This window comes from Oncorhynchus keta, chromosome 19 (genome assembly GCF_023373465.1).
Source record: "Oncorhynchus keta strain PuntledgeMale-10-30-2019 chromosome 19, Oket_V2, whole genome shotgun sequence".
Taxonomy (NCBI): domain Eukaryota; kingdom Metazoa; phylum Chordata; class Actinopteri; order Salmoniformes; family Salmonidae; genus Oncorhynchus; species Oncorhynchus keta.
Window position 1 is genome coordinate 86,242,845 of NC_068439.1, and position 17,137 is coordinate 86,259,981.

A 17,137-nucleotide genomic window follows, 5' to 3' on the forward strand; every position below is an offset into this window, starting at 1 on the left:
CGCTACCGTCAGGACCCCCACACTGTCCCATATTAGCATCAATACGCTACCGTCAGGACCCCCACACTGTCCCATGTTAGCATCAATACGCTACCGTCGGGACCCCCACACTGTCCCATGTTAGCATCAATACGCTACCGTCGGAACCCCCACACTGTCCCATGTTAGCATCAATACGCTACCATCAAGACCCCCACACTGTCCCATGTTAGCATCAATACGCTACCGTCAGGACCCCCACACTGTCCCATATTAGCATCAATACGCTACCGTCAGGACCCCCACACTGTCCCATGTTAGCATCAATATGCTACCATCAAGACCCCCACACTGTCCCATGTTAGCATCAATACGCTACCGTCAGGACCCCACACTGTCCCATATTAGCATCAATACGCTACCGTCAGGACCCCACACTGTCCCATGTTAGCATCAATACGCTACCGTCGGGACCCCACACTGTCCCATGTTAGCATCAATACGCTACCGTCGGGACCCCACACTGTCCCATGTTAGCATCAATACGCTACCGTCGGGACCCCACACTGTCCCATGTTAGCATCAATACGCTACCGTCGGGACCCCACACTGTCCCATGTTCGCATCAATACGCTACCGTCAGGACCCCCACACTGTCCCATGTCAGCATCAATACGCTACCGTCAGGACCCCCACACTGTCCCATGTTAGCATCAATACGCTACCGTCAGTCAGTTTGGACCCCCACCCTGTCCCATGTTAGCATCAATATGCTACCGTCAGTCAGTTTGGACCCCCACGCTGTCCCATGTTAGCATCAATACGCTACCGTCAGGACCCCCACACTGTCCCATGTTAGCATCAATACGCTACCGTCGGGACCCCCACACTGTCCCATGTTAGCATCAATACGCTACCGTCGGGACCCCCACACTGTCCCATGTTAGCATCAATACGCTACCGTCGGGACCCCCACACTGTCCCATGTTAGCATCAATACGCTACCGTCGGGACCCCCACACTGTCCCATGTTCGCATCAATACGCTACCGTCAGGACCCCCACACTGTCCCATGTTAGCATCAATACGCTACCGTCGGGACCCCCACACTGTCCCATGTTAGCATCAATACGCTACCGTCAGGACCCCCACACTGTCCCATATTAGCATCAATACGCTACCGTTAGGACCCCCACACTGTCCCATGTTAGCATCAATACGCTACCGTCAGTCAGTTTGGACCCCCACCCTGTCCCATGTTAGCATCAATATGCTACCGTCAGGACCCCCACACTGTCCCATGTTCGCATCAATACGCTACCGTCAGGACCCCCACACTGTCCCATGTTAGCATCAATACGCTACCGTCAGGACCCCCACACTTTTTGTTGTGCTAGCTGATTAGCCTCGCCTACTGTTTTTAGCTAGCTTTCCCAATTCAACACCTGTGATTACTGTATGCCTCGCTGTATGTCTCTCCCAAATGTCAATATGCCTTGTATACTGTTGTTCAGGTTAGTTATCATTGTTTTAGTTCACAATGGAGCCCCTAGATCCACTCTGCATACCCCTGTTACCTCCTTTGTCCCACCCCCCACACATGCGGTGACCTCACCCATTACAACCAGCATGTCCAGAGATACAACCTCTCTCATCATCACCCAGTGCCTGGGCTTACCTCCGCTGTACCCGCACCCCACCATACCCCTGTCTGCGCATTATGCCCTGAATAAATTCTACCATGCCCAGAAACCTGCTCCTCTTATCCTCTGCCCCCAACGCTCTAGGCGACCAGTTTTGATAGCCTTTAGCCGCACCCTCATACTACTCCTTCTCTGTTCCGGGTGATGTGGAGGTAAACCCAGGCCCTGCATGCCCCCAGGTACCCTCATTTGTTGACTTCTGTGATCGAAAAGTCTTGGTTTTATGCATGTCAACATCAGAAGCCTCCTCTCTAAGTTTGTTTTACTCACTGCTTTAGCACACTCTGCTAACCCTGATGTCCTTGCCGTGTCTGAATCCTGGCTCAGGAAGGCCACCAAAAATTCAGAGATTTCCATACCCAACTATAACATCTTCCGTCAAGATAGAACTGCCAAAGGGGGCGGAGTCGCAGTCTACTGCAGAGATAGCCTGCAAAGTAATGTCATACTTTCCAGGTCCATACCCAAACAGTTTGAACTACTAATTTTGAAAATTACTCTCTCCAGAAACAAGTCTATCACTGTTGCCGCCTGCTACCGACCCCGTCAGCTCCCAGCTGCGCCCTGGACACCATTTGTGAATTGATCGCCCCCATCTAGCTTCAGAGTTTGTTCTGTTAGGTGACCTAAACTGGGATATGCTTAACACCCCGGCAGTCCTACAATCTAAGCTAGATGCCCTCAATCTCACTCAAATCATCAAGGAACCCACCAGGTACAACCCTAACTCTGTAAACAAGGGCACCCTCATAGACGTCATCCTGACCAACTGGCCCTCCAAATATACCTCCGCTGTCTTCAACCAGGATCTCAGCGATCACTGCCTCATCGCCTGTATCCGCCACGGAGCCGCAGTCAAACGACCACCCCTCATCACTGTCAAACGCTCCCTAAAACACTTCTGTGAGCAGGCCTTTCTAATCGACCTGGCCCGTGTATCCTGGAAGGACATTGACCTCATCCCGTCAGTTGAGGATGCCTGGTCATTCTTTAAAAGTAACTTCCTCACCATTTTAGATAAGCATGCTCCGTTCAAAAATGCAGAACCAAGAACAGATACAGCCCTTGGTTCACTCCAGACCTGACTGCCCTCGACCAGCACAAAAACATCCTGTGGCGGACTGCAATAGCATCGAATAGCCCCGTGATATGCAACTGTTCAGGGAAGTCAGGAACCAATACACGCAGTCAGTCAGGAAAGCTAAGGCCAGCTTCTTCAGGCAGAAGTTTGCATCCTGTAGCTCCAACTCCAAAAAGTTCTGGGACACTGTGAAGTCCATGGAGAACAAGAGCACCTCCTCCCAGCTGCCCACTGCACTGAGGCTAGGAAACACAGTCTCCACCGATAAATCCATGATTATCGAAAACTTCAATAAGCACTTCTCAACGGCTGGCCATGCCTTCCGCCTGGCTACTCCAACCTCGGCCAACAGCTCCGCCCCCCGTAGTTCCTCACCCAAGCCTCTCCAGGTTCTCCTTTACCCAAATCCAGATAGCAGATGTTCTGAAAGAGCTGCAAAACCTGGACCCGTACAAATCAGCTGTGCTTGACAATCTGGACCCGCTATTTCTGAAACTATCTGCCGCCATTGTCGCAACCCCTATTACCAGCCTGTTCAACCTCTCTTTCATATCGTCTGAGATCCCCAAGGATTGAAAGCTGCCGCAGTCATCCCCCTCTTCAAAGGGGGAGACACCCTGGACCCAAACTGCTATAGACCTATATCCATCCTGCCCTGCCTATCTAAGGTCTTGAAAGCCAAGTCAACAAACAGGTCACTGACCATCTCGAATCCCACCGTACCTTCTCCGCTGTGCAATCTGGTTTCGAGCCGGTCACGGGTGCACCTCAGCCACACTCAAGGTACTAAATGATATCATAACCGCCATCGATAAAAGACAGTACTGTGCAGCCGTCTTCATCGACCTCGCCAAGGCTTTCGACTCTGTCAATCACCAAATTCTTATCGGCAGACTCAACAGCCTCGGTTTTTCGGATGACTGCCTTGCCTGGTTCACCAATTACTTTGCAGACAGAGTTCAGTGTGTCAAATCAGAGGGCATGCTGTCCGGTCCTCTGGCAGTCTCTATGGGGGTGCCACAGGGTTCAATTCTCGGGCCGACTCTTTTCTCTGTATATATCAATGATGTTGCTCTTGCTGCGGGCGATTCCCTGATCCACCTCTACGCAGACGACACCATTCTATATACTTTCGGCCCGTCATTGGAGACTGTGCTATCCAACCTCCAAACGAGCTTCAATGCCATACAGCACTCCTTCCGTGGCCTCCAACTGCTCTTAAACGCGAGTAAAACCAAATGCATGCTTTTCAACCGATCGCTGCCTGCACCCGCATGCCCGACTAGCATCACCACCCTGGATGGTTCCAACCTTGAATATGTGGACATCTATAAGTACCTAGGTGTCTGGCTAGACTGCAAACTCTCCTTCCAGACTCATCAAACATCTCCAATCAAAAATCAAATCCAGAGTCGGCTTTCTATTCCGCAACAAAGCCTCCTTCACTCACGCTGCCAAGCTTACCCTAGTAAAACTGACTATCCTACCGATCCTCGACTTCGGCGATGTCATCTACAAAATAGCTTCCAACACTCTACTCAGCAAACTGGATGCAGTCTATCACAGTGCCATCCGTTTTGTCACTAAAGCACCTTATACCACCCACCACTGCGACTTGTATGCTCTAGTCGGCTGGCCCTCACTACATATTCGTCGCCAGACCCACTGGCTCCAGGTCATCTACAAGTCCATGCTAGGTAAAGCTCCGCCTTATCTCAGTTAACTGGTCACGATGGCAACACCCATCCGTAGCACGCGCTCCAGCAGGTGTATCTCACTGATCATCCCTAAAGCCAACACCTCATTTGGCCGCCTTTCGTTCCAGTACTCTGCTGCCTGTGACTGGAACGAATTGCAAAAATCGCTGAAGTTGGAGACTTTTATCTCCCTCTCCAACTTCAAACATCAGCTATCCGAGCAGCTAACCGATCGCTGCAGCTGTACATAGTCTATAGGTAAATAGCTCACCCTTTTTCACCTACCTCATTCCCATACTGTTTTTATACTGTTTTTATTTATTTACTTTTCTGCTCTTTTGCACACCAATATCTCTACCTGTACATGCCCATCTGATCATTTATCACTCCAGTGTTAATCTGCAAAATTGTATTATTCGCCTACCTCCTCATGCCTTTTGCACACATTGTATATAGACTGCCCATTTTTTTTCTACTGTGTTATTGACTTGCTAATTGTTTACTCCATGTGTAACTCTGTGTTGTCTGTTCACACTGCTATGCTTTATCTTGGCCAGGTCGCAGTTGCAAATGAGAACTTGTTCTCAACTAGCCTACCTGGTTAAATAAAGGTGAAATAAAATAAAAAAAATTAAAAAAAAAAATAAAACTGTCCCATGTTAGCATCAATACGCTACCGTCAGTCAGTTTGGACCCCCACCCTGTCCCATGTTAGCATCAATATGCTACCGTAAGTCAGTTTGGACCCCCACACTGTCCCATGTTAGCATCAATACGCTACCGTCAGGACCCCCACACTGTCCCATGTTAGCATCAATACGCTACCGTCGGGACCCCCACACTTTCCCATGTTAGCATCAATACGCTACCGTCGGGACCCCCACACTGTCCCATGTTAGCATCAATACGCTACCGTCGGGACCCCCACACTGTCCCATGTTAGCATCAATACGCTACCGTCGGGACCCCACACTGTCCCATGTTAGCATCAATACGCTACCGTCGGGACCCCACACTGTCCCATGTTAGCATCAATACGCTACCGTCGGGACCCCACACTGTCCCATGTTCGCATCAATACGCTACCGTCAGGACCCCACACTGTCCCATGTTAGCATCAATACGCTACCGTCAGGACCCCACACTGTCCCATGTTAGCATCAATACGCTACCGTCAGTCAGTTTGGACCCCACCCTGTCCCATGTTAGCATCAATATGCTACCGTCAGTCAGTTTGGACCCCCACGCTGTCCCATGTTAGCATCAATACGCTACCGTCAGGACCCCACACTGTCCCATGTTAGCATCAATACGCTACCGTCAGGACCCCACACTGTCCCATGTTAGCATCAATACGCTACCGTCAGGACCCCCACACTGTCCCATGTTAGCATCAATACGCTACCGTCAGGACCCCCACACTGTCCCATGTTAGCATCAATACGCTACCGTCAGTCAGTTTGGACCCCCACCCTGTCCCATGTTAGCATCAATATGCTACCGTCAGTCAGTTTGGACCCCCACACTGTCCCATGTTAGCATCAATACGCTACCGTCAGGACCCCCACACTGTCCCATGTTAGCATCAATACGCTACCGTCAGGACCCCCACACTGTCCCATGTTAGCATCAATACGCTACCGTCAGGACCCCCACACTGTCCCATGTTAGCATCAATACGCTACCGTCAGGACCCCCACACTGTCCCATGTTAGCATCAATACGCTACCGTCAGTCAGTTTTGACCCCCACACTGTCCCATGTTAGCATCAATACGCTACCGTCAGGACCCCCACACTGTCCCATGTTAGCATCAATACGCTACCGTCAGTCAGTTTGGACCCCCACCCTGTCCCATGTTAGCATCAATATGCTACCGTCAGTCAGTTTGGACCCCCACACTGTCCCATGTTAGCATCAATACGCTACCGTCAGGACCCCCACACTGTCCCATGTTAGCATCAATACGCTACCGTCAGGACCCCCACACTGTCCCATGTTAGCATCAATACGCTACCGTCAGGACCCCCACACTGTCCCATGTTAGCATCAATACGCTACCGTCAGGACCCCCACACTGTCCCATGTTAGCATCAATACGCTACCGTCAGTCAGTTTTGACCCCCACACTGTCCCATGTTAGCATCAATACGCTACCGTCAGGACCCCCACACTGTCCCATGTTAGCATCAATACGCTACCGTCAGTCAGTTTGGACCCCCACCCTGTCCCATGTTAGCATCAATATGCTACCGTCAGTCAGTTTGGACCCCCACACTGTCCCATGTTAGCATCAATACGCTACCGTCAGGACCCCCACACTGTCCCATGTTAGCATCAATACGCTACCGTCAGGACCCCCACACTGTCCCATGTTAGCATCAATACGCTACCGTCAGGACCCCCACACTGTCCCATATTAGCATCAATACGCTACCGTCAGGACCCCCACACTGTCCCATGTTAGCATCAATACGCTACCGTCGGGACCCCCACACTGTCCCATGTTAGCATCAATACGCTACCGTCGGGACCCCCACACTGTCCCATGTTAGCATCAATACGCTACCGTCAAGACCCCCACACTGTCCCATTTTAGCATCAATACGCTACCGTCAGGACCCCCACACTGTCCCATATTAGCATCAATACGCTACCGTCAGGACCCCCACACTGTCCCATGTTAGCATCAATACGCTACCATCAAGACCCCCACACTGTCCCATGTTAGCATCAATACGCTACCGTCAGGACCCCCACACTGTCCCATATTAGCATCAATACGCTACCGTCAGGACCCCCACACTGTCCCATGTTAGCATCAATACGCTACCGTCGGGACCCCCACACTGTCCCATGTTAGCATCAATATGCTACCATCAAGACCCCCACACTGTCCCATGTTAGCATCAATACGCTACCGTCAGGACCCCCACACTGTCCCATATTAGCATCAATACGCTACCGTCAGGACCCCCACACTGTCCCATGTTAGCATCAATACGCTACCATCAAGACCCCCACACTGTCCCATGTTAGCATCAATACGCTACCGTCAGGACCCCCACACTGTCCCATATTAGCATCAATACGCTACCGTCAGGACCCCCACACTGTCCCATGTTAGCATCAATACGCTACCGTCGGGACCCCCACACTGTCCCATGTTAGCATCAATACGCTACCGTCGGGACCCCCACACTGTCCCATGTTAGCATCAATACGCTACCGTCGGGACCCCCACACTGTCCCATGTTAGCATCAATACGCTACCGTCAGTCAGTTTGGACCCCCACACTGTCCAATGTTAGCATCAATACGCTTACCATCAAGACCCCCACACTGTCCCATGTTAGCATCAATATGCTACCGTCAGGACCCCCACACTGTCCCATGTTAGCATCAATACGCTACCGTCAGTCAGTTTGGACCCCCACACTGTCCCATGTTAGCATCAATACGCTACCGTCAGGACCCCCACACTGTCCCATGTTGGCATCAATACGCTACCGTCAGGACCCCACACTGTCCAATGTTAGCATCAATACGCTACCATCAAGACCCCCACACTGTCCCATGTTAGCATCAATACGCTACCGTCAGGACCCCCACACTGTCCAATGTTAGCATCAATACGCTACCGTCAGGACCCCCACACTGTCCCATGTTAGCATCAATACGCTACCATCAAGACCCCCACACTGTCCCATGTTAGCATCAATACGCTACCGTCAGGACCCCCACACTGTCCCATGTTAGCATCAATACGCTACCGTCAGGACCCCCCACACTGTCCAATGTTAGCATCAATACGCTACCGTCAGGACCCCCACACTGTCCCATGTTAGCATCAATACGCTACCGTCAGGACCTCCACACTGTCCCATGTTAGCATCAATACGCTACCGTCGGGACCCCCACACTGTCCCATGTTAGCATCAATACGCTACCGTCAGGACCCCCACACTGTCCCATGTTAGCATCAATACGCTACCGTCAGGACCCCCACACTGTCCCATGTTAGCATCAATACGCTACCGTCAGGACCCCCACACTGTCCCATGTTAGCATCAATACGCTACCGTCAGTCAGTTTGGACCCCCTTCAGTCATGTGGTGTCAGAGGAAGAGGAGGCAGTTCCACATTAATTGAAGATCGTTTCATCCGTGTGTGTGTGTGTGTGTGTGTGTGTGTGTGTGTGTGTGTGTGTGTGTGTGTGTGTGTGTGTGTGTGTGTGTGTTTAAGGATAAACATAAGGACTTTGTCAGGAAGTCTTGGAGCAACCTCTCCCTGCCTCTGGCCACACCTCCTCTGACCACACCGACTGACAAGAAATTCCGGTCACCAGGGAAACAGCAGAGTAGAGTGACACCGCCCTCACCTGGCAGGTTGGTGGAATAGCAGCTCATAGAGATGCTAGACTTGTCCTCTTTCTATACTATGACTTTGTCATGTCATTCTATGGACTGTCTCCTGAACTACCTCATCTAGTGTTAGTAACTGTTAGGTTCTGACCCACTAAAATTGCTCTACGGTTGCTCTACGGTTCTGGTTAAATGCCCTGGTTAAAGTCCCTGGTTAAAGGCCCTGGTTAAAGGCCCTGGTTAAAGGCCCTGGTTAAAGGCCCTGGTTAAAGGCCCTGGTTGGGCCGGCAGGTAGCCTAGTGGTTAGAGCGTTGGGCCGGCAGGTAGCCTGGTGGTTAGAGCGTTGGGCCGGCAGGTAGCCTGGTGGTTAGAGCGTTGGGCCGGCAGGTAGCCTAGTGGTTAGAGCGTTGGGCCGGCAGGTAGCCTAGTGGTTAGAGCGTTGGGCCGGCAGGTAGCCTAGTGGTTAGAGCGTTGGGCCGGCAGGTAGCCTAGTGGTTAGAGCGTTGGGCCGGCAGCTAGCCTAGTGGTTAGAGCGTTGGGCCGGCAGGTAGCCTAGTGGTTAGAGCGTTGGGCCGGCAGGTAGCCTAGTGGTTAGAGCGTTGGGCCGGCAGGTAGCCTAGTGGTTAGAGCGTTGGGCCGGCAGGTAGCCTAGTGGTTAGAGCGTTGGGCCGGCAGGTAGCCTAGTGGTTAGAGCGTTGGGCCGGCAGGTAGCTTAGTGGTTAGAGCGTTGGGCCGGCAGGTAGCCTAGTGGTTAGGGCGTTGGGCCAGTAACCAGAAGGTTGCTAGATCGAATCCCTGAGCTGACAAGGTAACAATCTGTAATTCTGCCCCTGAACAAGGCAGTTAACCCACTGTTCCTAGACCAGTTAACCCACTGTTCCTAGACCAGTTAACCCACTGTTCCTAGACCAGTTAACCCACTGTTCCTAGACCAGTTAACCCACTGTTCCTAGACCAGTTAACCCACTGTTCCTAGACCAGTTAACCCACTGTTCCTAGACCAGTTAACCCACTAATCCTAGACCAGTTAACCCACTGTTTCTAGGTCAGTTAACCCACTGTTCCTAGGTCAGTTAACCCACTGTTCCTAGACCAGTTAACCCACTGTTCCTAGACCAGTAAACCCATTGTTCCTAGGTCAGTTAACCCACTGTTCCTAGGTCAGTTAACCCACTGTTCCTAGGTCAGTTAACCCACTGTTCCTAGGTCAGTTAACCCACTGTTCCTAGGTCAGTTAACCCACTGTCCATGACCAGTTAACCCACTATTCCTAGACCAGTTAACCCACTATTCCTAGACCAGTTAACCCACTATTCCTAGACCAGTTAACCCACTGTTCCTAGACCAGTTAACCCACTGTTCCTAGACCAGTTAACCCACTATTCCTAGGTCAGTTAACCCACTGTTCCTAGACCAGTTAACCCACTGTTCCTAGACAAGTTAACCCACTGTTCCTAGACCAGTTAACCCACTGTTCCTAGACCAGTTAACCCACTATTCCTAGACCAGTTAACCCACTATTCCTAGACCAGTTAACCCACTATTCCTAGACCAGTTAACCCACTGTTCCTAGACCAGTTAACCCACTGTTCCTAGACCAGTTAACCCACTGTTCGTAGACCAGTTAACCCACTGTTCCTAGACCAGTTAACCCACTGTTCCGAGACCAGTTAACCCACTGTTCCTAGACCAGTTAACCCACTGTTCCTAGACCAGTTAACCCACTGTTCCTAGACCAGTTAACCCACTGTTCCTAGACCAGTTAACCCACTGTTCCTAGACCAGTTAACCCACTGTTCCTAGGCCAGTTAACCCACTGTTCCTAGGCCAGTTAACCCACTGTTCCTAGACCAGTTAACCCACTGTTCCTAGACCAGTTAACCCACTGTTCCTAGACCAGTTAACCCACTGTTCCTAGACCAGTTAACCCACTATTCCTAGACCAGTTAACCCACTATTCCTAGACCAGTTAACCCACTGTTCCTAGACCAGTTAACCCACTGTTCCTAGACCAGTTAACCCACTGTTCGTAGACCAGTTAACCCACTGTTCCTAGACCAGTTAACCCACTGTTCCTAGACCAGTTAACCCACTGTTCCTAGACCAGTTAACCCACTGTTCCTAGACCAGTTAACCCACTGTTCCTAGACCAGTTAACCCACTGTTCCTAGACCAGTTAACCCACTGTTCCTAGACCAGTTAACCCACTGTTCCTAGACCAGTTAACCCACTGTTCCTAGACCAGTTAACCCACTGTTCCTAGACCAGTTAACCCACTGTTCCTAGGCCAGTTAACCCACTGTTCCTAGGCCAGTTAACCCACTGTTCCTAGACCAGTTAACCCACTAATCCTAGACCAGTTAACCCACTGTTCGTAGACCAGTTAACCCACTGTTCGTAGACCAGTTAACCCACTGTTCCTAGACCAGTTAACCCACTGTTCCGAGACCAGTTAACCCACTGTTCCTAGACCAGTTAACCCACTGTTCCTAGACCAGTTAACCCACTGTTCCTAGACCAGTTAACCCACTGTTCCTAGACCAGTTAACCCACTGTTCCTAGACCAGTTAACCCACTGTTCCTAGACCAGTTAACCCACTGTTCCTAGGCCAGTTAACCCACTGTTCCTAGGCCAGTTAACCCACTGTTCCTAGACCAGTTAACCCACTGTTCCTAGACCAGTTAACCCACTGTTCCTAGACCAGTTAACCCACTGTTCCTAGGCCAGTTAACCCACTGTTCCTAGACCAGTTAATCCACTATTCCTAGGCCGTCATGGTTAAGAACACATTGTTATTTACAGACTTAGTTAAATAAAGGTTACATATAAATAGAAGTAGTGCTCTATATAGTGAATAGGGTGCCATTTCAGAGAAGCCAAATACGCTCTCCCCTTTCTCCCTCCAGACCCCCCCAGAAGCTGTCCCTTCCTCCCTCCAGACCCCCCCAGAAGCTGTCCCCTCGCCCCTCCACCCCCAAGCAGCTACGGTCTCCCAGTGGAGAGGACTTGGGGAACCTCAGGCCCAGTAGGACAGTGCCAGAGAGCCTGTCTCTGATTGGACTACAGGCACGAGGACCTGAGGGAGACCAGGGGGCTGTGAACCCCTCCCAGCCCCGCCCCCAGAACCTGGGCCAACCCAAAGCCTGCCCCAGCACAGACACGAAGGACACATTCTCAGCAGTCAGCGGTGAGTGGAGGCCACACACACACACACACACACACACACACACACACACACACACACACACACACACACACACACACACACACACACACACACACACACACAGCTAGCGTTCTGTTACTGCAGCTGGTCTGTTACTGCAGCTGGTCTGTTCTGTTACTGCAGCTGGTCTGTTCTGTTACTGCAGCTGGTCTGTTCTGTTACTGCAGCTGGTCTGTTACTGCAGCTGGTCTGTTACTGCAGGTGGTCTGTTACTGCAGGTGGTCTGTTACTGCAGGTGGTCTGTTACTGCAGCTGGTCTGTTACTGCAGCTGGTCTGTTACTGCAGCTGGTCTGTTCTGTTACTGCAGCTGGTCTGTTCTGTTACTGCAGCTGGTCTGTTCTGTTACTGCAGCTGGTCTGTTACTGCAGCTGGTCTGTTACTGCAGCTGGTCTGTTACTGCAGCTCGTCTGTTCTGTTACTGCAGCTGGTCTGTTCTGTTACTGCAGCTGGTCTGTTACTGCAGCTGGTCTGTTCTGTTACTGCAGCTGGTCTGTTCTGTTACTGCAGCTGGTCTGTTCTGTTACTGCAGCTGGTCTGTTACTGCAGCTGGTCTGTTACTGCAGCTGGTTTGGTCTGTTACTGCAGCTGGTTTGGTCTGTTACTGCAGCTGGTCTGTTACTGCAGCTGGTTTGGTCTGTTACTGCAGCTGGTTTGGTCTGTTACTGCAGCTGGTCTGTTCTGTTACTGCAGCTGGTCTGTTCTGTTACTGCAGCTGGTCTGTTACTGCAGCTGGTCTGTTACTGCAGCTGGTCTGTTCTGTTACTGCAGCTGGTCTGTTCTGTTACTGCAGCTGGTCTGTTCTGTTACTGCAGCTGGTCTGTTACTGCAGCTGGTCTGTTACTGCAGCTGGTCTATTACTGCAGCTGGTCTGTTACTGCAGCTGGTCTGTTCTGTTACTGCAGCTGGTCTGTTCTGTTACTGCAGCTGGTCTGTTCTGTTACTGCAGCTGGTCTGTTACTGCAGCTGGTCTGTTACTGCAGCTGGTCTGTTACTGCAGCTGGTTTGGTCTGTTACTGCAGCTGGTTTGGTCTGTTACTGCAGCTGGTCTGTTACTGCAGCTGGTTTGGTCTGTTACTGCAGCTGGTCTGTTCTGTTACTGCAGCTGGTCTGTTCTGTTACTGCAGCTGGTCTGTTACTGCAGCTGGTCTGTTACTGCAGCTGGTCTGTTACTGCAGCTGGTCTGTTCTGTTACTGCAGCTGGTCTGTTCTGTTACTGCAGCTGGTCTGTTCTGTTACTGCAGCTGGTCTGTTACTGCAGCTGGTCTGGTCTGTTACTGCAGCTGGTTTGGTCTGTTACTGCAGCTGGTTTGGTCTGTTACTGCAGCTGGTCTGTTCTGTTACTGCAGCTGGTCTGTTCTGTTACTGCAGCTGGTCTGTTACTGCAGCTGGTCTGTTACTGCAGCTGGTCTGTTACTGCAGCTGGTCTGTTCTGTTACTGCAGCTGGTCTGTTCTGTTACTGCAGCTGGTCTGTTCTGTTACTGCAGCTGGTCTGTTCTGTTACTGCAGCTGGTCTGGTCTCTTACTGCAGCTGGTCTGGTCTCTTACTGCAGCTGGTCTGTTACTTCAGGTGGTCTGTTACTGCAGCTGGTCTGGTCTGTTACTGCAGCTGGTCTGGTTTGTTACTGCAGCTGGTCTGGTCTGTTACTGCAGCTGGTCTGGTCTGTTACTGCAGCTGGTCTGTTACTGCAGCTGGTCTGGTCTGTTACTGCAGCTGGTCTGTTACTGCAGCTGGTCTGGTCTGTTACTGCAGCTGGTCTGTTACTGCAGCTGGTCTGTTCTGTTACTGCAGCTGGTCTGTTACTGCAGCTGGTCTGGTTTGTTACTGCAGCTGGTCTGGTCTGTTACTGCAGCTGGTCTGGTCTGTTACTGCAGCTGGTCTGTTCTGTTACTGCAGCTGGTCTGTTCTGTTACTGCAGCTGGTCTGTTCTGTTACTGCAGCTGGTCTGTTACTGCAGCTGGTCTGGTCTGTTACTGCAGCTGGTCTGGTCTGTTACTGCAGCTGGTCTGGTTTGTTACTGCAGCTGGTCTGGTCTGTTACTGCAGCTGGTCTGTTACTGCAGCTGGTCTGTTACTGCAGCTGGTCTGTTACTGCTGCTGGTCTGGTCTGTTACTGCTGCTGGTCTGGTCTGTTACTGCAGCTGGTCTGGTCTGTTACTGCAGCTGGTCTGGTCTGTTACTGCAGCTGGTCTGTTACTGCAGCTGGTCTGTTCTGTTACTGCAGCTGGTCTGTTCTGTTACTGCAGCTGGTCTGTTACTGCAGCTGGTCTGTTACTGCAGCTGGTCTGTTACTGCAGCTGGTCTGTTATTGCAGCTGGTCTGTTATGTTACTGCAGCTGGTCTGTTCTGTTACTGCAGCTGGTCTGTTACTGCAGCTGGTCTGTTACTGCAGCTGGTCTGGTCTGTTACTGCAGCTGGTCTGTTCTGTTACTGCAGCTGGTCTGTTATGTTACTGCAGCTGGTCTGTTCTGTTACTGCAGCTGGTCTGTTACTGCAGCTGGTCTGTTCTGTTACTGCAGCTGGTCTGTTACTGCAGCTGGTCTGGTCTGTTACTGCAGCTCGTCTGTTCTGTTACTGCAGCTCGTCTGTTCTGTTACTGCAGCTGGTCTGTTCTGTTACTGCAGCTGGTTTGGTCTGTTACTGCAGCTGGTCTGTTCTGTTACTGCAGCTGGTCTGTTCTGTTACTGCAGCTGGTCTGTTACTGCAGCTGGTCTGTTACTGCAGCTGGTCTGTTCTGTTACTGCAGCTGGTCTGTTCTGTTACTGCAGCTGGTCTGTTCTGTTACTGCAGCTGGTCTGTTCTGTTACTGCAGCTGGTCTGGTCTCTTACTGCAGCTGGTCTGGTCTCTTACTGCAGCTGGTCTGTTACTTCAGGTGGTCTGTTACTGCAGCTGGTCTGGTCTGTTACTGCAGCTGGTCTGGTTTGTTACTGCAGCTGGTCTGGTCTGTTACTGCAGCTGGTCTGTTCTGTTACTGCAGCTGGTCTGGTCTGTTACTGCAGCTGGTCTGGTCTGTTACTGCAGCTGGTCTGGTCTGTTACTGCAGCTGGTCTGGTCTGTTACTGCAGCTGGTCTGGTCTGTTACTGCAGCTGGTCTGTTACTGCAGCTGGTCTGTTACTGCAGCTGGTCTGGTCTGTTACTGCAGCTGGTCTGGTTTGTTACTGCAGCTGGTCTGGTCTGTTACTGCAGCTGGTCTGGTTTGTTACTGCAGCTGGTCTGTTACTGCAGCTGGTCTGTTACTGCAGCTGGTCTGTTACTGCTGCTGGTCTGGTCTGTTACTGCTGCTGGTCTGGTCTGTTACTGCAGCTGGTCTGGTCTGTTACTGCAGCTGGTCTGGTCTGTTACTGCAGCTGGTCTGGTCTGTTACTGCAGCTGGTCTGTTACTGCAGCTGGTCTGTTCTGTTACTGCAGCTGGTCTGTTACTGCAGCTGGTCTGTTATTGCAGCTGGTCTGGTCTGTTACTGCAGCTGGTCTGTTCTGTTACTGCAGCTGGTCTGTTACTGCAGCTGGTCTGTTACTGCAGCTGGTCTGTTCTGTTACTGCAGCTGGTCTGTTACTGCAGCTGGTCTGTTCTGTTACTGCAGCTGGTCTGTTATTGCAGCTGGTCTGGTCTGTTACTGCAGCTGGTCTGTTCTGTTACTGCAGCTGGTCTGTTACTGCAGCTGGTCTGTTACTGCAGCTGGTCTGTTCTGTTACTGCAGCTGGTCTGTTCTGTTACTGCAGCTGGTCTGTTCTGTTACTGCAGCTGGTCTGTTACTGCAGCTGGTCTGGTCTGTTACTGCAGCTGGTCTGGTCTGTTACTGCAGCTGGTCTGTTCTGTTACTGCAGCTGGTCTGTTCTGTTACTGCAGCTGGTCTGTTACTGCAGCTGGTCTGTTCTGTTACTGCAGCTGGTCTGTTACTGCAGCTGGTCTGTTACTGCAGCTGGTCTGTTACTGCAGCTGGTCTGTTCTGTTACTGCAGCTGGTCTGTTACTGCAGCTGGTCTGTTACTGCAGCTGGTCTGTTACTGCAGCTGGTCTGTTACTGCAGCTGGTCTGTTCTGTTACTGCAGCTGGTCTGTTCTGTTACTGCAGCTGGTCTGTTCTGTTACTGCAGCTGGTCTGTTACTGCAGCTGGTCTGTTCTGTTACTGCAGCTGGTCTGTTACTGCAGCTGGTCTGTTCTGTTACTGCAGCTGGTCTGTTCTGTTACTGCAGCTGGTCTGTTCTGTTACTGCAGCTGGTCTGTTACGTTACTGCAGCTCGTCTGTTCTGTTACTGCAGCTGGTCTGTTCTGTTACTGCAGCTGGTTTGGTCTGTTACTGCAGCTGGTTTGGTCTGTTACTGCAGCTGGTCTGTTCTGTTACTGCAGCTGGTCTGTTACTGCAGCTGGTCTGTTACTGCAGCTGGTCTGTTCTGTTACTGCAGCTGGTCTGTTCTGTTACTGCAGCTGGTCTGGTCTCTTACTGCAGCTGGTCTGGTCTCTTACTGCAGCTGGTCTGTTACTTCAGGTGGTCTGTTACTGCAGCTGGTCTGGTCTGTTACTGCAACTCGTCTGGTTTGTTACTGCAGCTGGTCTGGTCTGTTACTGCAGCTGGTCTGGTCTGTTACTGCAGCTGGTCTGGTCTGTTACTGCAGCTGGTCTGGTCTGTTACTGCAGCTGGTCTGTTACTGCAGCTGGTCTGGTCTGTTACTGCAGCTGGTCTGTTACTGCAGCTGGTCTGTTCTGTTACTGCAGCTGGTCTGTTACTGCAGCTGGTCTGGTCTGTTACTGCAGCTGGTCTGGTTTGTTACTGCAGCTGGTCTGGTCTGTTACTGCAGCTGGTCTGTTACTGCAGCTGGTCTGGTCTGTTACTGCAGCTGGTCTGGTTTGTTACTGCAGCTGGTCTGTTACTGCAGCTGGTCTGTTACTGCAGCTGGTCTGTTACTGCTGCTGGTCTGGTCTGTTACTGCTGCTGGTCTGGTCTGTTACTGCAGCTGGTCTGGTCTGTTACTGCAGCTGGTCTGGTCTGTTACTGCAGCTGGTCTGTTACTGCAGCTGGTCTGTTCTGTTACTGCAGCTGGTCTGTTCTGTTACTGCAGCTGGTCTGTTACTGCAGCTGGTCTGTTA

The 17,137-nt window shown here is 51.4% G+C and overlaps 1 protein-coding gene across 37 annotated transcripts in view; it reads left to right on the forward strand.

The window, feature by feature from the left end:
- The window catches only part of LOC118383766 (ensconsin-like), a 102,561-nt gene that overhangs the window by 78,619 nt on the left and 6,805 nt on the right, over window positions 1-17,137 (forward strand). For 36 of the 37 annotated variants that reach the window (XR_008072034.1, XR_008072036.1, XR_008072039.1 and 33 more), the window contains 2 exons: window positions 8,706-8,848; window positions 11,732-12,012. Coding sequence is in view for 4 of the 37 variants with exons in the window: in XM_052471703.1 (XP_052327663.1) it covers window positions 8,706-8,848; window positions 11,732-12,012 (424 nt within the window). In the remaining 33 variants the exon portion in view is untranslated. The remainder of the gene's footprint in view (window positions 1-8,705; window positions 8,849-11,731; window positions 12,013-17,137) is intronic. The other variant, XM_052471700.1, reaches the window with a different exon arrangement.